Raw genomic sequence first — 24,897 nt, 5'->3', positions numbered from 1 at the left:
AACAGCTATACATCCGAAGGATGTGAAATCACTGTCTCAAAGAGGTATCTACCCTTCATGTTCATTGCAGCATTACTCATAATAGCCTAGACATGGAAAGAATCTAAGTGCTCATTGACAAATGAATAAAGAAAATGTGATATATATATTTTTTCATATATTTACATTCACTTATATATATATATATATATTATTCCCCCATTAAAAAGAAGAAAATCCTGTCATTTGCAACAGCATGGATGGACCTAGAGGGCATTATGCTAAGCAAGATAAGTCAGACAGGGAAAGAAAAATACTGTACAGTCTCACTTATATGTGGAATCTAATAAAGCTGAACTCATTATTTACAATTGCTAAGACATGGAAGCAACCTAAGTGTCCATCAACAGATGAATGGATAAAGAAGATGTCGTATGTATATACAATGGAATACTACTCAGCCATAGAAAAGAACAAAATTTTGCTATTTACAGCAACATATATGGACTTGGAGGGTATTATGCTAAGTGAAATAAGTCAGACAGACAGAGAAAGACAAATACTGTATGATATCACCTATATGTTGAATGTATAAAATACAACAGACCAGTGAATATAACAAAAAAGATATAGAGAACAAACTAGTGGTGGCCAGTGGGGAGAGGGAAGTGGGGAGGCAAAAGATAAGGGTAGGGGAGTAAGAGGTACAAACTATTAGGTACAAAATAAGCTATAAGGATATATTGTACAGCATAGAGAATATGGCCAATATTTTATAATAACTATAAATGGAGTATAACCTTTAAAAATTGTGAATCACTATATTGTACACCTGTAACTTATATAATATTGTGCAGCAACTATATTTCAATTATAAAAAAAGAATAAGTCTACTTGCAAAAAAAAAAAAAGCCAAACTCATAGAAACAAAAGAGTAGAATGGTGGTTGCCAGGGGCTGAGAGGTGGGGGAAATGGGGAGGTGTTGATCAAAGGATACAAACTTCAGTTATAAGATGCATAAGTTCTGGGGATCTAATATACAGCATGTTAACTATAGGTAAAAATCCTGTATTACAAACCTGAAAGTTTCTAAGAAAGTAGATCTTAAATGTTCTCACCACTAGAAAAACAAAAAGAAAGAAAGAAAGAAAAGGGAAAAAAGATAACTATGTGAGGTGATGGAAGTGTTAGCTAACCTTACTGTGGTAATCATTTTGCATTATATACATGTATCAAACCATTATATTGTACACCTCAAACTTACACAATTACACCTCAGTAAAACTGGGAAAAAATCTCAATAATAAGAAAAAAAAGAGAACCAAAGCATAGTCAAATTGTTGAAAACTCAAGACAAAAAAACAATTTTACAAGCCGCCAGAAGAAAAAAATACATTATATACAAGGAGAAAATAACAATTATCACTGAGTTCTCATAAAAGACAATGCAAGCAAGAAGAGAATAAAATGACATCATTTAATTGCTAAAGGAAAAAAACTAGACTTCTATGTCCAGTGAAAATATCCTTCAGAAATGATGGTGGAATAAAGATATTTTCAGATAAAACAAAACTCAACAGAATTTGTCAGCATGAAATGTTAGAGGAAATTTTTCAGGCTGAAGGAAAATGATACCAATGGAACCTCAGACCTACGTGAAGAAATGAAAAGCACGAAAAATAGTAAATGTATTGTAGAACAGTAACTGATACTTTCCCAGCTGCCTAAAATCCTATAGGACTTAACTGAATTCATCAACCCACATATGACGGTAGTCTTTTGTTCAACAATATACAATTAGACTTGTTTAAAAAAAAAAGAATCTAAATCAATTATCTAATTAGAGCATTAGAGTTTATATACATCCTTCAACAGCAGAAGTTTGATCTTTGGTGCTATCCCGGGAGGTGGGCATTTCCAAATTTGAACAATGTTCATAGAATAGATGAACTGAGTAGCTGTAACACCTTGCCTGCAACCAATGAATAATATTTCCCCTGGAAGTTTATTCTATTCTGATCTACCTAATAAAGTTCTTATTATCTGAAAGATCAGGAGGAAGGAAAAGACAGCAGAATTTTAAAATTCAATAAAAGAGTTGCAATAAAAAGTTGAGGAAATCATCCAGAGCATAGAAGAAAAAACAAAAAAGATGAAAAGTAGAAGAGAAAATATTAAGAAAATTAAAGGATCAGTGTAGAAGATTCAACAGCCTACAAATAAGAGTTCCAGGGCTTCCCTGGTGACGCAGTGGTTGGGAGTCCGCCTACTGATGCAGGGGATACGGGTTCGTGCCCCGGTCCAGGAGGCTCCCACATGTCGCGGAGCGGCTGGGCCCATGAGCCATGGCCGCTGAGCCTGCGCGTCCGGAGCCTGTGCTCCTCAACGGGAGATGCCACAGTAGTGAGAGACCCGCGTACCGCAAAAAAATAAAAAATTAAAAAAAAAAAGAGTTCCAGAGAAAAAGAACAAGAAAAAGAGAAAATTTTCAAAGAAATAACTGAAGAAAACTTCTCACAACTTTCTAAATTGAAAGAGACTAATATATCCCCCAGTATAATAAATAAAAATGGATCCATTCCAAGATATGTCATCATAAAATTTCAGAACAGAGATTCTGGGTGGGAAAGAAGGATATATGAAAAGAATCAGGAGTTCAAGATGTTTGAGAGCTGTTCAACTGCAGCTGCAAAGCTTTCAAAATTCTAAGGAAAATTCATTTCTACCCTAGAATTACATACACAGCCGAACTTCCAAACAAGTACAAGGATAGAACAAATACACTTTTAGACTTTAATATCTCAAAAATCTTATCTCCTATTCATAAGAAATTCCCCTAAAATTTCACAGTTTAAGGCAACAAATACTTTCTCCCAATTTCTGTGGGCCAGCAATCCAGGGGTGGCTTAGCTGGGCATTCTAGCTAAGGGCCTCTTGTGTGATTGCAGGTCAAGCTGTTAGCCAGGGGTGCAGTTATGTGAAGGTGGCACTTGGGCTGAAGAACGTACTTCCATGGTTATTCATGTGCTTGTTGGCAGGTTTCAGTTCCTCTCTGGCTGTTGGTAGGAGATCTCAGTTCCTCAGTACATGGGCTTCTCCATACGGCTGCTCAAAACAAGGCAGTTTACTTCCCACAAAGCAAATAATCTGAGACACAGAGGCCAGTTTCCCAAGACAGTAGCTATAATCTTTTATAACCTAATCTCAGAAGTGAGATAACATCACTTCTCTCAAACACTGTTGGGAGAGGACTGCACACAGTTGTGAATACATGGAAGTGGGGATCACTGAGGGCCATTTTGGAGGCTGGCTACTACACCCTTTCCTAGAAGCTACTGAGGGATGTATTCCACCAAACAAGGAAGTAAATCAAGAATGAGAAAGAGTGGGATCCAGAAAAAAAAGAGAAAGAGAAAGTGAATCCCTAAGAAAGCAGTGAAGTAAAAAACCCAGGTTGACAGTTGAGTCCAAGACCAGAAACAACCAGTGGAGATGAGAACAGGAAGATACAGGTCTCCAGGAAGTCTATCACTAAGAAGAACAAGAACTAATAAATTGGGGCAGAGGGTGGGGGTGGAATCTGAACATATTATGCTGAGAATTCTATTTCTAGCAAAATTTGGGGGTAACTTTGGGAAAAATGTATTGAAAACTAAGCAACCAAAACCATTTTAAACTCTAAGTTAAATACATAAATTATAAAAGAAAAGAAGTATAACCCTGGTATACCACATGAATAAAGTTATAGTAATTTAAACACTAGAAATTGAGTTAACAAATAATATTATATAACCAAAAATGGCAGGAGGATAAAAAGACAGGAATTATCTGCCTGTGTGAGGGTGTATTCGGATAAAGGAGCTAATCGTCACCTTTTATAGTTGCAAGTCAACAGAAATTATAAACTTAAATATTAATAAAAAGCTTAGGTATGTTTCTTAGATATATGGAGACAAATATCAGAAAAAAACAGCTAGAAGATTTGAAAGCACTTGCCTTTGGGGAGGGAAATTCTGAGTGGGATCGGTGGAACAGCAGATAACGACCTTTCTTTCACCTTATAGAGCCATTTGATACTTTAAAACTACCAAGTAGGACTTCCCTAGTGGTGCAGTGGTTAAGAATCCGCCTGCCAATGCAGGGGACAAGGGTTCAAGCCCTGGTCCAGGAAGATCCCACATGCCACAGAGCAACTAAGGCTGTGCGCCACAACTACTGAGCCTGCACTCTAGAGCCCGTGAGCCACAACTACTGAGCCCATGTGCTACAACTACTGAAGCCCACGTGCCTAGAGCCCGTGCTCCGCAACAAGAGAAGCTACTGCAATGAGAAGCCCACGCACTGCAACGAGGAGTAGCCCCCGCTCGCTGCAACTAGAGAAAGCCCACGCACAGCAACAAGGACCCAACTCAGCCAAAGATAAATAAATAAATTTATTTATTTTTGAAAAACTACCATGTATATCTATCTTAGACTATTTAAAATAACATTTTTATTTACTGAACCTAATTTTAAGTTCAATTCGACTTTAAATTTAGCACTAAGTTAGAGAGACATTGTTTTTTTTTCTGTTCACCCACAGTAAAATAAGTTTATTAGACTATATACATAGATATTCTGAAGATAAAATTATACACCTTGTAGAATATGGTAACAAATGGGAAATTATCTTTAGAAACTGAACTATACTGTTTATGGCAATGTCTAAAATGTAACTTTACTATATAGCATATATTGATACTATCTTTAAAACTGACAATTCCTCAAAATGCTATTACAAAACAAGCAAAAATGGATGTTACCATAGTTTTTCATATAGATATTTAGGCAACATGAATTTAGTTGACCCCAAAGAGGTCAACTAAATTATTCATTATATTATTAAATTGCAATTCAAGCTTCTTAATATTTTTAATGTTATTTTTTTAAAATATTTATTTTTATTTTTGGTGGCATCAGGTCTTAGATGTGGCATGCAGGATCTTTCATTGCGGTGAAAGGTTCTTTGTTGCAGCACACAGGCTTCTCTCTAGTTGTGGCGCATAGGCTTCTCTCTAGTTGTGGCGTGCCGGCTCCAGAGTGCGTGGGCTCAGCAGTTGCGGCACGGGGGCTCTCTAGTTGTGGCACGTGGGCTCCAGAGTGAGTGGGCTCTGTAGTTTGGCGCACGGGCTTAGTTGCCCTGAAGCACGTGGGATCTTAGTTCCCCGACCAGGGATTGAACCCACGTACCCTGCATTGGAAGGTGTGTTCTTAACCACTGGACCACCACGGAAGTCCCTCAAGCTTTTTTTTTTTTTTTTAATAAATTTATTTGTATTTTATTTATTTATTTTTGGCTTCATTGGGTCTTCATTGCTGCTGCACACGGGCTTTCTCTAGTTGCGGCGAGCGGGGGCTGCTCTTTGCTGCAGTGCGTGGGCTTCTCATTGCAGTGGCTTCTCTTGTTGCAGAGCACGAGCTCTAGGTGCACGGGCTTCAGTAGTTCTGGCGTGCAGGCTTCAGTAGTTGTGGCTCGCAGGCTCTAGAGCGCAGGCTCAGTAGTTGTAGGCACACGGGCTTAGTTGCTCCACGGCATGTGGGATCTTCCCAGCCCAGGGCTTGAAGCCGTGTCCCCTGCATTGGCAGGCAGATTTTTTTTCTTTTTTGAATTTTGTTTATTTTTTATACAGCAGGTTCTTATTAGTTATCCATTTTATACATATCAGTGTATACATGTCAATCCCAATCTCCCAATTCATCCCACCACCACCCACCCCCGCCACTTTCCCCCCTTGGTGTCCATACGTTTGTTCTCTACATCTGTGGCTCTATTTCTGGGCAGGCGGATTCTTAACCACTGCTCCACCAGGGAAGTCTCCCTCAAGCTTTTTAAAAAACTCCTTCTCAAATGAAAATTCACTAAAAAACCGTCAGATATTTATTGCCTTTTAAAAATTGCTTTTATACTAGGTCAAATTATATAGATTCTAATACTTAGGAATAGTCACACTTTTTGCTCATCTTACTGGATATAACAGAATCTTTGATTTATTTTGATGTATTAAAAAAATAATTTGTGTCAAGTAATGAATGTCTTTCTGCCTAAAAAACAAAGGAATAAAGGATGGGAGGGAGGGAGGGAAGGAGGGAGGGAAGAAGGGAAAATGTTTCAGGGAGTACAAATTCTTGAGTGTAGGTCAGTTCATTCCAGAGCAGATTAGAGAAGAAAGCCTCTGTACTATGGCAGCCCAGCTGTTGTTCCCTTGTCCACCTAACAATCAAGCCTCAGTAAATGAGAGCTCAAGGAGAAACACTAGCCAAGAAGAACCAAAAGTGTGCTCCTTGCCCAAATGCTGCACTCAAACAACATAATAAAGTTGTAAGACAGAAAATTTTACACAGGGTAAGCTGCAAGTACTGGAGTTTCATTTATTGCCAGAACCTTTGGAGTCATCAGGAGTCCTGTTTATTTAAGGATCTAATTACTCACTCTTTCTCTTAAAAATCAAATGAAAACCTTAGACTCTCTCCTTTCTCTTCCCTCCTTTCCCTTCCTGCTCACTTCCTTTCCTGTTCCTTTCTCTTCCTAATCTTTGCCTATTTTCCCCTTCCCTTCTGCATTCAGGGTGACGAGGAGGTGAAGGAGGATGTACCCGCCAGCGCCCAAGGAGACGGAGTGTGAAGCAGGGAGGGGGAAGCCACCAGGAGGCTCTCAGCAGTGCGCAGTGTGCACACCAGCACCAAAACATGCAGGACTGGGATGGCGGGTGGTTGCGTGGACATGGTAGGTCCATGACATTGAGATTGGGAGATTGATACAATGAGAAAATAAATTGATTGAAACAATCAGCAGTTAGCTTTGAAAATAATGAGAGCCAGATTTCTCACTGTTGGAGAAGGTACTTACATACATGGAAAGGGAGAAGACCAGAAATAGCCTTGATGTGCTGAATTAGAATTGTAAGTATCAGTATAAAGGCATGTTTTAAAATTTCCTTCGATGGAGCTATATTCAGACTATTCTTTCCTCAGCGAACAATGACCCAGTTCACACTTAAGACAGTGCCTGTGGAGACCTTAGTTATAGTAGAAAAGGGGTAAAATATATTTTTCTTCTTGTTTTTTCTTAAAGGTCACTGACCAAAATCAAAGGCCAAATGAATACCATAAGTAAAATTTTTAAAAAGGAAAAAGTAAACGAAGTGATAAAACGTTGTATTTATTTACAGTAAAACTGTCCAGAGAATATAAAAATCAATGTAAATACAGTTTACTTCAGTGTGTATGTAATACACATGCAATAATTCTGTATATACGCAATATGTGATAAAATATACTTCACCGTACATGTCATGCTGGCAAATACAATAGAAAAAAGAGCCTGCAGATTGAGTGAAAGAAAAAACCTCCCGTGGAAGTTGAAAACAACATTCTAGCTGGCAGTAAAACTGCACAGCAGGTGCCATTTGGGGAATAAAAAGGAAACATATTTTAAAAGCCTAGTAGTTTTTTTAGAAGGTTCTCAAAAAAACCCACCATTTTCTTAAAAAAACATTTTTTGTTAACTTGAAACTTCATGTTTTCCGTTTTCCCCATAGATTTAATAATTCCAGTCAACATTCTAATGGGATACTTATATCAGAACTTAAAAAAATATGATCTTGAAAATCATATATTATGATTAGGTGAGAATAGAAAGCAATGATGGGGAAAAATAGTGTTACCAATAATTCAAATGTCTTATATAACAGAATAACAATAATCTTAAAGGTATAGTGGTAACATTGGAATAAACGACCATTGATGGAAGAAAACGGAGAGTACAGAAATAGACCTTGTTATTGAATTTAATATAAGATAAAGGAGGAATTACAAATCAATGAGAAAGGAGAAAAATATTAAGGAAATAATGGCAATTTGTGAATTTTTTTAAGAAGCCAATTTAAGTGTTCACCTCATCCTCTATTTGCAAATAAAATTAAAATAGATTAAATATTAAAACCTTAAGAAATCAAAACCAAAGAAGAAAAAAACTTAGATAATAAAGGTAAAGATTTGTCAAACATCTGATGAAGCTTATTAAATACAGAAGGAACATAATATTGAAAATATAAAAATATTATACATATGCACCTAGATAAATTAACTGAGATACAAAAGAAAGTAGCAGACTGGAAAAAGTATTTTAACAGCAAAAATGACAAGAAAGGGGCTATTTCATTAACTTTACAAAAAGTTCATACAAATCAGTAAGAAAATTGCAAATGATATCAGCCAGTAATTCTCAAATGAAAAAACAAAATTACCCCAAAATAAGTTACAAAACTGTCCTTACAACTAGTCAAAGAAATGCAGTAATTTAAAAAGCAACACTTCTACATCAAAAACCAAGATAATATTTGTGGTAGACTCTTACCTTGGTTTTCTCTTTCAGCCTCCAAAACCTTAGCCTCAAAGCCTTTGCCTGGCCTGTCCTCCAATCAGTCCTTAACTATTATATGATTCTTACCCTGTCTTAGTCAAGCTCTCTTATTCAAAGACCCACTTTACATCAGATCCCCCCAAAAGACTAATAAATATCCCAACTTTGCCCTCATCCTTCTGAGATGCTCCTAAGGTTCTGTCAAGGTAATGAATGGTCTCCTTTACAGAGGGAAGCAATACATTCAGCTTTGCCTTATAACCAGGTTATGTTGGTGGTGTTCCAGGGGAGCCGGTGCCCACAGTATGAGAGTAAAAGACTGGAAAAATTCATTCTAAATGCCTAATTAAAGGAAAGTTGCTAAAATGTAGTATATTATTTCGAAGAAATAGACAAATGCGGAATAAGTGGGAAATGCTTAGGTTATATTAAGGTTAGGTTATATTAATAAATTAAGTTAAATATAACAAAACTGTATTTATAATATGGTTCCATCTATGGGTTCATAAAAGCATGTTAAGAGAGAAAGGAAAGGAGGGCGAGACAAAGAGGAAGAAAAGGAGAGGAGAGAGAGAACAAGACAGCATGAGAACAGTTCCTGCTTGCCTTTGAGTGTTGAAATATAAATGGGTTTTTTCTGCTTTTTTATTTTCAAATTTTCATGAATGAAAACAATTTAATAATAAAAGTATTTTGAAAAAATGATTAGGAAGTAATTTTTAAACAATATTAGCTAAAAATAAATAGGACGAAATGCTCTTTCCCAGATTTGTATGCAGAGTACAAAGGCTATGAAGGTATGTAAGTGAGAGGGACATAATTCATACAATGCTCGCTCTTCAGCTACTGAAGCACCCTCAACCATAAGAATTTTAGAAAGTTACTAGTCAGAGGACTGCTGGTGAAGAGAGACCCTAACTGGTATTTGAGGAAAAAGACAGACTATTTAGGTCAGGTAGGTATACTTCTTTGAGTGTAAATAATCATTGCATCACATTTTCTAAAATCAAGGTGGTTCCCATAATCCCCACAAATAATGGGGCTCTCTTATTGTCTTGTATATGTGACAAGATTAAAATTATTAACATAGGGGATGCACAGCTTCTTTCTTTCCTTTTCCCCCAAACTGCTTCCACAAAACTTTCAGGGACTGCCTACTTAAGCTTCTTCCTTCGTCCCTTAGGAGTGGAAAAGAAAGGTCTAGAAAGAACTACAGTTCTCAGGGGACGGCATGCTTCTGGGAGCACGTGGCTTGTGCTCCAGAAGCTAGGAGGAAAGTGGCAATCAAGAGACTTTTAGGGGGACTTCCCTGGTGACACAGTGGTTAAGAATCTGCCTGCCAATGCAGGGGACACGGGTTTGAGCCCTGGTCAGGGAAGATCCCACATGCTGTGGAGCAACTAAGCCTGTGCACCACAACTACTGAGCCCACGTGCCACAACTACTGGAGCCAGCACGCCGAAAGCCCATGCTCTGCAACAAGAGAAGCCACCGCAAGGAGAAGCCCAGGCACCGAAAGGAAGGGTAGCCCCTGCTCCCCACAATTAGAGAAAGACCACGTGCAGCAACAAAGACCCAAAGCAGCCAAAAATAAATAAAAAATTAAATCTTTTTTAAAAAAAAGATTGGAATTTCTTTTGGAGCTGCACTTGAAATGTAACACCACTCCCACGCTGAAGCACGAGAGCCTCCTTTTGCTTCATTACTCTTATGTTAAACTCTGAATTAGTAAAGGAGTGTCACTGATTCTTTTTAAGTATGCATATTGAAAATAGAAAACAGAATTGAAAAGCAAAACTGGATTTTCATCTAGAATTTATACAAAGAAAAGAGAAATTCTGCATATGGTAGATAAGAGGACAGGGGCTGGAAAGGTGTGTTTGATAGTGAAGGAGGGCTCATTTATCTGGACCTACCACAGCTGGAAGGGAAAATCTCTCTTAAGTACCAAACTCCCCTAACTCTGCTTCATATTTACCAAGCAACATTATATGATTTCTTGGTTACTTTGGTACCAGCGAATGAATGGGTGCCAGATAACAGATACAGGTAATCCAGCCGATGGAAACACTGATATTTTAAAAATTAATAAAGTGATCTTCTAGCACACACACACACACACACACACACACACACACACACACTGACCTACTAAGTGCTTGGCTAGAGTAAACCAGTTATTTGAAAGCTGTGATTATTAAAGTTCCAGAACTCTAAAGAAGAGAGATCACATCCTGGCCAGTGGTAATTTACCAGAATTTAGTGCTGGTCAGTGTGGGCCAAACATCACCACAGGTATTAAAACAAAGGAAAAACCCCTGATGCATTTATGATCATTAAGAAACTATTAATAGAGTATTGATTTAAAATTCATAGAAGTACTGTAGAATACCAGTCAATAATAATAACAACAAATCCCATTAACTTGTTAGCAAATAGTAAGATTATTTCTTTGAAGAAATTTCATATGTTGGGTGAGGTAATGCTGGTGTCTGCCAACCAAAGCGCATTCTTCATGCACTGAAAGCTGATCATCTATTGTTCTACTCAGCCATGAATATTTGAGAGAATGATCACATTAATCACATTAGTAATAAAAACCACATCAGTACCAGCAATAATAACCCCAACAGCCTTGAGTCTGAAAGATATTTGGTGTTGGTTTATACATATCTATGTGTATTCTGAATCATCCTATAACAGGACACGTTACAGCATGGACTGAATCACATAAATCCTCTCACTTCAAGTCATTTAAATGGGTGTGTTTTGCAAAATACCAAAAGACCCTACTATACTACTATGTCATCTCATAATCTGTCACGGATATAGGGAAGTTCATAAGGGATTCCAGCATCTTTGTGTATTTAAAGCTCATGGGTAACACACATTAAGTAAGAAGTATGGCTGAATTTTTTTAAAACAAAGATTAAATTATAATAAATACAATAAGAATATGTAAATAAAACCATACACAAGAAGGCAAGCAGGCAGGGTGGTTAGTACTTGAAATCAGTATAGTATTACATCATGATTTAGGATTCTTCTGAGTTTGTTTCACAGACACACTACATATTTAAAATAATTTTGTGGCTAGGAGTTTAATTTTGGTGACTAAAAGTTAAAATAACATAACAAAAAGTGTTAGAAATACCTGAAAAATACAGAACATTTGTTGTTTTGCGCACATTGAGTAGCAGAGGAAACTTGACCTCAGCAGCTGCACATTAAATGTTACCACCTCACCTCCATTAACAGCACGATTACCTAAAATAAGCGTGTATTCAGAATCCTCTGGTGTTTTGGTGTTAGAATCTTTGGTTCATCAAGTCCAATGAACAACTATTAATTAAGTACCTTCTATGTTCAAGATACTATACTGTAGGGGGCATAAAGAAATCTTTAAAAATATTTCCTGCTCTTAACTAACTTACAAATTAGTTGCTTCCAAACTGTAGCAATTTGATGTTAGTTGATCATATCTCCTTTGTATTTATTATACTTTCAGAATAAAGGCTGAAGTTTTAAATAGAATATAATGTCATCGTTTTAGCATCAGCTATGCTTTTGTCAAAATTTGACATGGTGGCATTCAAAAATGTTAAACATAAGCATTCTTGGACAGTTTAAATACGGTCAGATTGAGATGAGGTTTTCTTTAAAAAATAGAGGCAAGAGTATAATTTTGAATGTGAGAATTGATGATGGTTGTACTTGTTAAAGAAGGAAAGGCAATGTGCATGAATCATTACAAACCTACTACTACAGACTGACAACTGAAATAAACAAACACCCAGGGGCATTGGCTCGGTAACATTATTGTCATGTGCGCAAGACAGCAATTTAGGAGGTTGAGAACTATAAAAGTGTCCAGAGAACTTTTCAGATGACTATAACACCATCAATTCAAAGTTCCTTTTTATTAGGTAATGTATACACAAGATACATTTGATACAAATGTATCTTGATACAAAATTCTTGATACAAAATCAAAAAGTAGAAAAGGATATATGGTAAAAGGTAAATCTCCCTTCCACTTTAGTACTCTTCTCAGAAGAAAATGACCGCTACCAGTTGCTTGCAGCTAAAACAATCATTTATATGATCTTTCTTCTCCAAAACTTTTCACTCTTTCTGTACGTCTACTTTGTTGTCTCCAACCTTAATCAATACACTTATTCTACACGGTGTTTAAAGAGGACTATATTACAAAGTTCACACTCTGAAACAGACTAATATAATAAATATGAACTGCTAAAGTTAGCCAACTTGTCAAGATTATGTTAATGGTCTTTGGATCCTTTTCTTAATTATGAAAGAGAACTTCTCACCTTTATCAACGTGTATTTTCAGAACTAGATAGGTTTATCTGAAGTAATCACTATGCCAGGGTGAGTGGAATTAGCCTGAGTTACACAAATCAAGCACACCTTGGAGGGGGTCATCCCCAAAGCCATTGAGACAAGGTGGAAATGGACCTTGTTGAGGCACCCTCAGGGTCTAGGACCCTAAAATCTATTTGTGACATTGACACAAATTTGAAGAAGACACAACTTATTTGATTTTTAATTTAGAAAAACAAAACAAAATACATGACTTGCCTGGAATTGTGAGGATAAAGTGAGTATATTTAGCTATACAGGATTAGGAAAAGTTCTTCTATAAACTTAATAGAAAATTATTTAATTGATAAAATTATTTCATATTACACTCTAGTGGGTTTTTTTTTTTTTCTTCTTCTTCTTGTTGTTTTTTATGTTTGGCCACCTCGTGTGGCATGAGGGATCTTATTTCCCAGACCAAGGATCGAACCCACGCCCCCTGCAGTGGAAGCACATAGTCTTAACCACTGGACCACCAGGGAATTCCCTATAATCTAGTGTTTTAAATCTATTATTAGGTTAGAGAAATCTCCTGATGATTATAGCAGGTATTCAGAAGAATACTAGGTTTTGTGTATGCCCACAAAGCCTAGGTTGGAAGACTGCTGAGACTGATGACCTAGACTTCACTAAGTTTGATTTCACTTTATTTTACTATTAAAAGAGTAAAAAGAAATGCAAAGATTAAACAAGATATAATGGTACAAATGAGTGGATGGGGTCCCCTGATTCTTCTCTTTTTCCTCACAGAGGTATGTCCTAAGTTCTGCCACAAAGGAGAGGCCAAGTCAGTGCTCAAGGACTGATCCTATTACCGTATGAGAAAAAATGTTCACCTCCTAGTGCACCACTAAGCCTACTGAAATTCCAGTCCAGTAAGCTTGGCTACAACCTACCAAACCTATAATAGGTCCAGACTCCAGAAAATGAAGAGACAAATTATAAGATAATTCAGCAAATATTTATTGAATGCCTATTAAATGTTGTATCTAGTTTTATATTAGGTTCAATTTTTCTGCCATTTTGAGGGAAGGTAGAGATTCCTATGATGTTTTATAGAAATGGGTCAACTATCTCAATAATACTAGAGTAGCAGGTTGAACTGTGGGCCAGTATTCTTTTTCTCTCATTATGGTATTACTGCAGAAGATTTTACATAATTATAGCAATTTTAAAAATTTCTTAGGGATATGAGCCCACATATTTCTAGTTCATTTCTAAAACCCACATATTCCAGACAGATTCTAAATCTATTAAAGACACCAAAGGCAGACTATCCTATCCACATGACTTAAAAGAAATAGATCAGGGACTTATATTTTTCTTAGGTGAGCTGATTTAGTGACAACAGCAGGTATGAAGGAAGTGGCACCAACTTCCTGTTCTGCTGTTCTTTCATGCCCTGCCTCTGGGTAGACATCTTTCCCAGTCCACACAGTCACCCCAGGGTAGACAGAAATGGCTACTTCCATGGTGTTAATGGCTCCTTCAGGACCATGCCTTGTCCATAAGTCATCCACAAAGCCCTCTCTGGGGAAAGGGGCTAGAGGGGCAAGGTAGGGTCTCAGCACTGGTGTTTATAGCTATAGTCCAGAGTTTACATAATGCACCCTAGCCTGTTCCTGTCTATCAGAAGCAGGAACTTGTCCTACTCTGCCATCTTTGTTACATAAGAGGCAAGGGCCTTTGCATAGTGAAGACCCATTCACAGAACCAAACCTAACTATCTTGCTTAGGATTACAAAGTTCAGTAATATGTAGAAAATAAAATACTTTCGTGGACATGAGGTGCTGACTGGTATAAAATATTCTCTAATTTACTATATAATGCATTCCATTCCAAACTAAATTATGAGTTTTTCCCAAGAGGAGATAATCATAAACATTCTTTAAGTAATTCCTCATTAAAGGCCTGACATAACCTCCTAACCAAATGAAATGATTTCATAAGAATGTAATCTCCAATTTGTCACATTATGGCTAATGGCTGGTATCTATTCTTAATAATATTATACTATTTGCTTTTTTTTTTTTGGCTGCATTGGGTCTTTGTTGCTGCACACTGGCTTTCTCTAGTTGTGGCGAGCGGGGGCTACTCTTTGTTGTGGTGTGCGGGCTTCTCATTGTGGTGGCTTCTCTTGTTGCAGAGCACAGGCTCTAGGTACGTGGGCTTCCGTAGTTGCAGCACGCAGGCTCAGTAGTTGTGGCACATGGGCCCTAGAGCACGTGGGCTTCAGTAGTTGTGGCGTGTGGGCTCAGTAATTGTGGCGCACGGGCTTAGCTGCTCTGTGGCACATGGGATCTTTCCGGACCAGGGATCGAACTCACATCCCCTGCATTGGCTGGCAGATTCTTAACCACTGCGCCACCAGGGAAGTCCTATTTTTTTTTCTAATAATCAAAAGCAAGGTTGTAGTACATGCCTGTATTATAGGCTTAATAGCCACCATATAAGTTCTACACCTTTAATAAATGTTTTTTTCATGTTCATAATAATAAAGAAATAGAAAATAGAGGAATCAACTGCAGTTGTCCAGAATTCAATTCTGACTGATATATAAAATAGTTTTCCCACTTCCAAGATTATAGAACTCTTTTGTTTTCACACCTAAAATTTTAAAACTTCAAGGATGTTGCCCATGAAGAAAAATATACAAACTGGGCAAGTCTACAATGACCATATTTTTATTTCTAGAAAACATGTATTTTTATGAAAACGGTAAGATAATACTGTTAAACTTTCAAGTTTTGAGGAAAATGCCTTAAAAATATAGCTTTATTTGTTAGCTTAAAATTATTTGAAAATACTGAAAAACACTAGGAAGAAAGCAAGTTACCTACAATCCAAAAACTATTTAAAATTCCATAAAAAATTTGTTAGCTTAAAATTATTTGAAAATACTGAAAAACACTAGGAAGAAAGCAAGTTACCTACAATCCAAAAACTATTTAAAATTCCATAAAAAAGTCCTCCATATCAACCCTCTAATCTCTTTCCTCCAGAAGAGCCTATGCTACACAGATTAGCTATACAGACTTATAAATTTACTTTTTAAAAATGAAATCAAACTGGCCTGGAATTTGCTTTTTCTTTTCAATTAATCATGGATACTTTCCTAATCAGTACAAATAGATCTACTTCACTGTTTTAAATAGCTGCAAAGCATTTCATTACATAGATGCTGCATAATGTTTTTGATCATTTCTCTATCCTTGTAATATACCTTTTGGTACATATTTTATTATGTCTGTGTGATTGGTGAAAACACTGTGGTCCCTTTACACTGGGGTGGGGGAAAAGATTTGGTAAACTTTGAGGTCACCAAAGCATCTTCTTGAAAAACACAACTTTAGAAAATAGCTTACATTTGTATTAGACTATGTTCTTGAGGAAAAAAAGATTCAGAGAAAGAAAAGGAATAAGAAACACACATACACATATATACACGCACACGGATGGAGAAAGAGGAAGTAATTATCTTGTGTGTTTATATTTATAATGAGCCAATATTAAGAAAAATGGATGAGAAAGCTAGTTATAAAATGAGACTTTTAACCTCAAAAGGTGAAGATGTTTAGAGTCCGAAACTCTGAGTGCAAGTTAACCCATACTTGCTTTGTGCTGTAAAGATTAAATTTGTTGGCCTGCAGAAGAGATGAAGTAGTTCAAATTGCAAAGTGAAGTTAATGAAAAATGCAAAACCCTAATCAGCTTTAGTTGGGAGTCAGCATTACAGAACAGTACTCTCAGGAAATTATGTTGCAAGCCATTACTACAGTGTTTTGCCCATTATTAACTGGAAGTAAGAACTGAGGCATAAAGAGCCAGAAAGAAGCAAGCCATCAGCAAACTCCAATAAACAGGGGAAATACAACAATGATGATCTAGGAAATACATTTCTTTACCATTTTTATGCATTATTTCATGTTTCAAAGTTTGCTTCTAAGACCACTGATTATATTCTACCTCTGGGATCATTACCACAGGATAATGATAAGAGAGTATGAACTCTGGAGTCTAGATGGACCTGGGCTCAAATCTCAGCTCTAAACTTTTCTAGCTGAGTCACCTCAAAAAGTTATTTAGTGTATTGGGTCTCAGTTTCTACTTATAAAATAAACATAACAGTAGATGTTCAGTAAATGTTGGTTATGAGATCTTGATAATATACCTCGAAAATCATACAGGGAGCAATGCCTTGGCATGAATGAAACACTTAATTACTCCAAGCACTGGTTCTCAAATCAGCAGCAGCAGCATCACCTTTGAGCTTTTTAGAAATGCAAATTCATGGGCCCTACCTAAACCTACTGAATTAGATGGCCTGAGATGGGGCCCAGGAAACTTTTTTATAAGCTCTCCAGATGATTCTTATGCACTTGCCTTAGAGTTAAGCTAGACATGATTTTTATGTGATCATTTCCATTAATGAACATTAAGGGATCCAGCAATCACCTACAGGGCTGTTATCCATCAGGCACAGGAGGAACAGTGTCTTAGGCCTGTGATACTTTTAAAGGCTTATGAAAATTCCAGTTATAAGATAAATAAGTATTAGGGATGTACAACATGATAAATATAATAACACTGCTGTATGTTATATATGAAAGTTAAGAGAGTAAATCCTAATTCCTCAAAATAAGGAAAAAATATAGACTCATGAAAAATGTTTTAATATTATTCCTCCTAAAGTCAGAAAAACATTAACATAGTGACAATAATAAATATATAATTGTGAATCCAGACTGGATTGTATCTTTATACCAAAGCAGTTTTAAAATTAATTAACTTGAGCCAAAGCAATCTTGAGAAAGAACAAAGCTGGAGGTATCATGCTCCCCTGTCTTCAGACTATACTACAAAGCTACAGTAATCAAAAACAGTATGTACTGACACAAAAACAGACACATAGATCAATGGAACAGGCTAGAATCCAGAAATAAACCCATGCACTTATGGTCAATTAATGAACAACGAAGGATGCAAGAATATACAATGTAGAAAAGACAGTCTCTTCAATAAGTGGTGCTGGGAAAACTGAACAGCTAAATGTAAAAGAATGAAATTAGAACATTATCCATACCATATACAAAAACCAAAAACCTCAAAATGGATTAAAGACTGAAATGTAAGACTGGAAACCATAAAACACCTGGAAGAAAACACAGGCAGAATACTCTTTGATATAAATTGTAGCAATCTTTTTTTGGTTCTATCTCTGCTAAGGCAAAGGAACCCAAAGCAAAAATAAAAAATTGGACCTAATTAAACTTAAAAGCTTTTGCACAGCAAAGGAAACCATCAATAAAATGAAAAGACAGCCTATTGAATGGGTGAACATATATGCAAATGATATGACCAATAAGGGGTTAATATCCAAAATATATGAACAGCTCACACAACTCAATATCAAAAAAACAAACAATCCAATCAAAAAATGGGCAGAAGACCTGATAGACATTTTTCCAAAGATGACATACAGATGGCTAATAAGCACATGAAAACATGCTCAATAATCGCTAGTTTAGAGAAATGCAAATCAAAACCACAATATCACCTCATACCAGTCAGAATGGCTATCATCAAAAAGATCACAAATAAATGTTGGCAAGGATGCTGAGAAAAGGTGATCTTTGTACATTATTGGTGAGAATGTAAATTGGTGCAGTCACTATGGAAAACAGTATGGAGGTTTCTCAAAGAAACTAAAAATAAAACTACCACATGATCCAGCAATTCCACTCCTGGGTGTACATCTGAAGAAAATAAAAACACTAACTCAAAAAGATACATGCACCACAATGTTCATAGCAGCATTATCTACAATAGCCACAGTATGGAAGCAACCTAAGTGTCCATCAACAGATTCAACAGATGAATGGATAAAGAAGATGAATGGACATGGACATCTATACATATACTACATATATATCATATATATAGTGTTTCATTGTATGTGTGTATATATATGTACACACAATGGAATACTACTCAGCCATAAAAAGAATGAAATTTTGCCATTTGCAACAACACAGATGGACTTGGAGGGCATTATGCTTAGTGAAATAAGTCAGACAATGAAAGAGAAATATTGTATCACTTATATGTAGAATCTAAAAAATATAACGAATGAATATTACAAAATAGAAACAGATTCACAGATACAGAGCAGCAGTCCCCAACCTTTTGGGCACTAGGGACCTGTTTCGTGGAGGACAATATTTCCATGGACGGGGAGGTGAGGGGCAAGGTTCAGGTGGTAATCCAAGCGATGGGGAGCAATGGGGAGCGGCAGATGAAGCTTCACTCGCTCACCTGCCGCTCACCTCCTGCTGTGAGGCCCGGTTCCTAACAGGCCACGAACCAGTACTGGTCCACGGCCGGGGGGTTGGGGACCCCTGATATAGAGAACAAACTAATGTTTACCAGTAGGGAGAGGGAAGGAGGAGGGGCAAGATAAGGTCTGGGAATCAAGAGATAAAAACTTCTATGTATAAAATAAATAAGCTACAAGGATATATTGTACAGCACAGGGAATATAGCCAATATTTTATAATACCTTTAAACAGTATAACCGACAAAAATTTTGCATCACTGTGTTGTGAACTAATATTATAAATCAACTACACCTCAATTTAAAAAATTAAATAAAAAATATACATAATTCCAAATTTAAAACTACCTATTATCCGCAAGATATAACCACCGTTAACACTTTGGCTTTTTGGGGGTGAGGTGGGGCTGGGAGACTGTCTTTTTGCTCTGCTTATAAATGCATATATAATAGAGACCAATGGAATAGGACTTTTAAACACTTGATACATTTTTGCCAAATTGCTTTCCAGGTAGTTGGTTCTCCTTTAAATTAATAGCATCAGTGAATGAGAATGTTCACCTCACAGCATCCTCGCCAACTTTAAGTATTATCTTTTTTTGTTAATTTCATAGTGGGAAACATGGTTATGAACTTATAAAAAAATAAATATTGATGGCTGTGAAAAAATTTTTTTTAATATATTTCTTACAGAGGAAGGGCCTATGAAGACAAAAGTGCCTAAGACCCAGGAAAGTAAAAATCCAACCCTGGTCACCTGAAAACTTTACTGTTAATTTATAAATGTTGACACTGAAGGTGCCTGGTAGAAATTGACTATTATAAGAAATTTGTTATTTTGAGGGTATATTAATTTATAACTTAAAAAAATATTAGTTTGTTTTTCACTTAAAAGCGAAACACGGTCTTCCCTGGTGGCGCAGTGGTTGAGAGTCCGCCTGCCGATGCAGGGGATGCGGGTTTGAGCCCCAGTCCGGGAAGATCCCACATGCCGCGGAGCGGCTGCGCCCGTGAGCCATGGCCGCTGAGCCTGCGCGTCTGGAGCCTGTGCTCCGCAACGGGAGAGGCCACAACAGTGAGAGGCCCGCGTACCGCAAAAAAAAAAAAAAGTGAAACAGTATCACTCAATATCCTCAAGCAACAAAAACAGCAAATGATAAATTATATTCATTATATTACTCTTACTAAATCAGTAAAGGTTATTAGTTCATTTTAGGAAAAGATTTTAAAAGAAGTTTTAAACAAAAACGTTTTCAACTTATGCCTTGGTTAACAGGACAATTAAACTAGTTAGTTCATTCCTCAAAGATTGCACTAAATCATAGTTTTTCTGTATCATTTTAATTGCTGTTGAATTTTCATGGGTATGGAGCATAAATTTTTGTTTTTTAAGGAGGGATAGTGAGGGATTTAAGAAAAGTATTTAATTAGAGGACTACACAGAGGAAGGAGTTGAGTTTCGTGGTGGGACCATGCAAGACCTCTTTCCTTTTCTGTATTTTCCAAATTTTCATTAATGAACGTGTCATCTTTGTAATTAAAAGGAAAAAAGAAAGTAAAAAGAAAGGCAAAGAAGGAAAAGAAAAACGTACATGACATAGTCACCTGCAATTACAAGGCCTGACTTGTAAGACAGGGGACGGGCTTTGAAGTCTCAGGCATATTAAAGGACAGGATTTTTTTTTTTTACACTGTCATCCAAAGGGTACTGTAGAATCCTCCCTGATGAATTATTTTGAAAACTAAAATGAATGAAGACCACAATCATTTTCCCCACATGTGATCGCGCTACCTCACTCTACCTTTTCTCTTCAATTGGCTACGGTTTAAACCGAAGGCCTCCTCAGAGGAATATGAACTCTGAACATTTCTCAGGCCATCGTGGTGCCACAGAAGCCGAATGCATCGCCGGCCCAGCCCGGAAGCCCAGGTCTGCCATGGGGACCTCGGCGGGCGCTCCCGAGGTCGGACCAAACGTGTGCGGGCCGAGCCGGCACCGTGCTGGGCCGGTGCTACAGAGGGCCAGGCGGCGGGCGCCGCAGTCCGCTCCGCTCGCGAGGGAGCTCGGGCTCCTGAGGGCGAGCCGCGCTGGGGGCGACAGGGTCGGCGGCGGGGGGGCGAGCGCGTTGTGGCGTCAGCGGCAACCGTGGGGGAGGAGCGGCGGCTGGCGCTGCTGTGGCGACGGACGCGAGGCGGTGGCGGAGGAGACCCACCACTGTCCACATGGACAGTCGCAGAGGTCTCGGCTGATACATTCGCGTCTGGGCGGGGTGGGCGGACGGCCTTAGCCGCGGCGGCTGTGCCTGCGGCTGCTGAAAGGAGCGGAGGGCCCGGGGGCGCCTGACGGTCGCGGAGACCTCACAAACCCGGGGCGAGGGGTGCGGCCATTTTACGGCCCGGGACTGAGGGAGGCGTGTTTGTGTGCTCGCCCTCAGACTCTCTTCCTGCGGGCCCGCCGCTAGGGGAAGCTTCTCGGGCGGCCTGGGCGGGCGGTGGATGGGGAGTCGCGGGCCGAGAGGCACCGGGCCCGGGAAGCGCCGTCGCCGTCGTCGCCGCTCGCGTTTGCCCGGCGGAGCCTGAGGAGCCCAGGCCGCGGGTCTCGCCGCCCGCCCGCGGATAGGCCCGGGAGCCGGCCTGCTTTTGTGTAGGCCCGTCCGGACGGGGGAGCGCCGCCCGCCTGACGGCCGAGTCTTAGGCCCGCAACCCTGCGGCGGCTAACCTCCTGCGGCGCGGCCCCTCATCCCGGCGAACGCGGCGGCGGTGTGGGCCATGGATTAGGGAGGCGGCGGCGTGGGAGGAGGAAGATGGCGGCTGGCAAGAGCGACGGCAGCGCCGGGGAGATTACTTTTCTAGAAGGTACATCAATTTCTGCCCTCGAGGGGCTGGGGGTGGGGAACTACAGGAAAATGTGGGCCCCTGATTCCCGGCTATTCAGGTGTGGGCGCCGGCTGGGTTTGGGGGGCTCCGGGGCGCTGGCGGGCGCGCTGGGTCCGAGTCCGTGTGAGCTAGGGGCTCGGCCGGGAGGCCGAGGGGGCGTCGGTGGACCGGCCGGGAGCCGGAGTTGATGCGTGTCCTTTGAGAGTGTACGCGTGTCTTTGACATGTTTTTTCTTTTTTTGGTTTCTCCGTGGTGGCCTAAGGATGAGAGCAGATTACGCTCGGGTCTCGTTTGGTGTTCATGGAAAGTTTCAAATCGCTAAGGTTGGGTGAAATCGGGGGCCAGTCCACGTAGGGAGGGGAGAGGTAGTTTCCTGAGCTTGTTTTATACGCCCGTCCCCGTCTTTCTTTTTTCGCGGAGCTTCAGGCTTCCTCTTGCAGCCAGCATTCAGATTAGGCCTAGCTCTGTCAGGTAATCTTACGAAATGTGTTTTGTTAACGATATTTTAGAAAACAATTTATCGGAAAAAAAGAGAACGAGATTCACAGTGTCAGTTTTGGGACAGTCACCCAAGCTGATAGACGAAGTTTGAGTGGTTACATTTTAATTCATTTGTGAGGGAAAGTTAAACATTTGCTGCAGGCGGACTAAGCTAGTCGTAAGTAAGAAAAGCCATCTATTATTGTTGGGGATAATGGGTAACAGTATTGGCTCTTGGCCCACATATAAGGATCCCTAAAATACGGCTAAATACGTTGTCGTTGTGGACCTGGAACTCTCAACCTTTATTGCGTAATTCGACTGTGGATTCACCGTTCGTGACGGTAATTAGGTTTATAAATATGTTTGGGAGAGCGGGTTTATGAGTGTGGGTCTATCTGCTGTGCGGTGACTTAAAAAAAGATTTAACTCTTCTTCGGATAATGTTGCAAAGATGAATTTCATATGGGGTAAAAGGAGTACTTTAAAGATAACTAGTTGGAAACATTTCTGAATTAAGAAAGTACAACTTCACTGTGGTACAAGGTCCTCTAAGAGGGTGTGGAAGGGTGGGTATGCCGAGTTTACAGTTTTATTAACTGCACCTGGAACAGGGCCTGGAACACAGTAGGTACTCAGTATTAGGCTAATGAACAAATGGGTACTAATGGAGCTGAGTGGGAAAAGAAACCTTAATTTTCTTAATCTTCCTTGGAGTGTAGTGTAGCAGAGCGAAAAACAAAATTTTACCTTGTGTGCAAACCAGCCTTTATTTAAAAGTGATGAGAGTTTTATATGAGATTTGTGGTAAGAAGGTGTGGAAAACTTGCAAGTTTTTCTGGGTTCACTTCGTATTTCTTTTATTCTCTCCATTCTCATTTGGGCAGAATGGTTACCTGTCAGGGGCTGAGAGTGGTGCAGCTTGTGTTACAGGTGGTGCTATGTGATGAACATAGGGAGAATAGAAAGAGCATAAATAAGGCCAACAGATACAGGGCCAATGTGAAATTTAAAACTGTTGCTTTTAGTTTATTCTAACTTAAGGGTCTGTGAATTGCTCTAGGGGTTAAACTTGAGTTTCCCCATGTCTCCTTCAGCATTCTCAGAAAGCAAGTGAATGGTACCTTGTTTAGAATATGAGCATAAGGGAGAGCAGGCATTTCAGTTTTTCATATACTGTACTGAATCTTTTGAAATAAATGGAAGGATATTTAGTACTACTTGTATTTTTTGTGTTTAATATTTTGTATTTAATTCTTTTGGTTCTTTACACTTTTAATGATAAAATACTCCAATATAGCTTGCCAGATATTCATCAAATATTTATAGTGGCCTACTCTGTACTAGGCACTTTACCAAGGTGAATACAGCAGTGCATAAGACAGGGTCCTTGCCTTTATGGGACTTACATTTTAGTGGGAGGGACTTTTTATAAATAAGTAAAAGTTAATCCATTTAAAACACTCTTACCCCATTTTTTCCACATAGTTTCCTTCTTCACTTTATTTAGATCTGCTCAGACCTGACAACCTACTTACAGTGTCATGCTGCCACACATGTACAAACACATGGTATTCCCTTTAACTGTTTTATTTTTCATGGTAGCACTTTTCACATGATAAATTTATGTCTTCATGTTTTTTAGTCCTATTAAAATATAAGCTCCGTGAAAGCAATGGCTTTCTTTTTTCACCATCATATTTCTTGCATGTGGAGCATATTTATTTGTTGTTAGTGAAATAAACAGGGTGATAATAGTGTGATAAAGGCTATGGAAGAAAAATACAGAGCAGTGGATGAATGAGAAAGCCATTTTACAGTGTTAAAGTCAAGAAAGGCCTTACTGAGGTCACACATGTATTAAGGTCATACCTTAACTGTGGGACTAGAGTATGACAGAGGGCATGATGTCTCTAAAGGTTCCAAGATGATATAGGATTCCATTTGTTTAAAAAAAGGAGGTCATTATGGCTGAAACATAGCAAGCAAAGAAGTGAGTGATATGAAAGAGAGGTAGCAGATCATGCAAGATCATGAATTTTTATTTGATTCTGAGAAGTAGGAAGTCATTGAAGAGTTTGGGACAAAGGAGTGTAATGATACGGTTTATCTTTGTTTTAAAAAAAACTGCTTTGCTCCTGGAGTGAGTGAGAGGAGAGCAAGAGTAAAAGCAGGGGTATTAGTTAGGAGAGTATTGTAGCAGTCTGAAAAATAGATGGGCTTGGATTAGGATGGTAGCAGTGGCAATTGGGGAAGAGGAGTGGATAGATCGAAGATCCGTTTGGATGTAGAGCTTACAGGACTTCCCGATGCATTGCATATTGAGGATCAGAGTAAGGGAGGAATCAAAGATGACTCCTAGGGTTTTGGTTTGAGGTGTTGCAGGGGGGTGCGGGATTCCATTCACTGAGATGGAGTAGACTGGCAGAGGAATGAGAAGTA

At 38.7% G+C, this 24,897-nt stretch overlaps 2 protein-coding genes across 13 annotated transcripts in view; one reads left to right on the top strand and one right to left on the bottom strand.

The window, feature by feature from the left end:
* The window catches only part of FILIP1 (filamin A interacting protein 1), a 269,457-nt gene extending 248,419 nt beyond the window's left edge, over nucleotides 1-21,038 (bottom strand). Inside the window, exons 1-2 of one of the 2 annotated variants that reach the window (XM_049695664.1) lie at nucleotides 20,901-20,997; nucleotides 2,848-3,036 (exon numbers count right to left, since the gene is read on the bottom strand). The gene's annotated coding sequence lies outside the window, so the exon portion shown is untranslated. Of the gene's footprint in view, nucleotides 1-2,847; nucleotides 3,037-20,900 lie in introns of both variants that reach the window. The other variant, XM_049695665.1, reaches the window with a different exon arrangement.
* SENP6 (SUMO specific peptidase 6) overlaps nucleotides 20,893-24,897 on the top strand; it is a 103,055-nt gene continuing 99,050 nt past the window's right edge. For 3 of the 11 annotated variants that reach the window (XM_033428599.2, XM_033428598.2, XM_033428596.2), the window contains exon 1: nucleotides 21,354-21,954. In XM_033428599.2, coding sequence (XP_033284490.1) covers nucleotides 21,903-21,954 — 52 coding nt within the window. In that variant the 5' untranslated portion in view covers nucleotides 21,354-21,902. The other 8 variants (XM_033428604.2, XM_033428600.2, XM_033428607.1 and 5 more) reach the window with 8 other exon arrangements.

The sequence above is a fragment of the Orcinus orca genome, chromosome 12 (assembly GCF_937001465.1).
Source record: "Orcinus orca chromosome 12, mOrcOrc1.1, whole genome shotgun sequence".
Taxonomy (NCBI): Eukaryota; Metazoa; Chordata; class Mammalia; order Artiodactyla; family Delphinidae; genus Orcinus; species Orcinus orca.
Note: the sequence above shows the minus strand (reverse complement) of the source record. Positions and strands in the feature narration are given on the sequence as shown.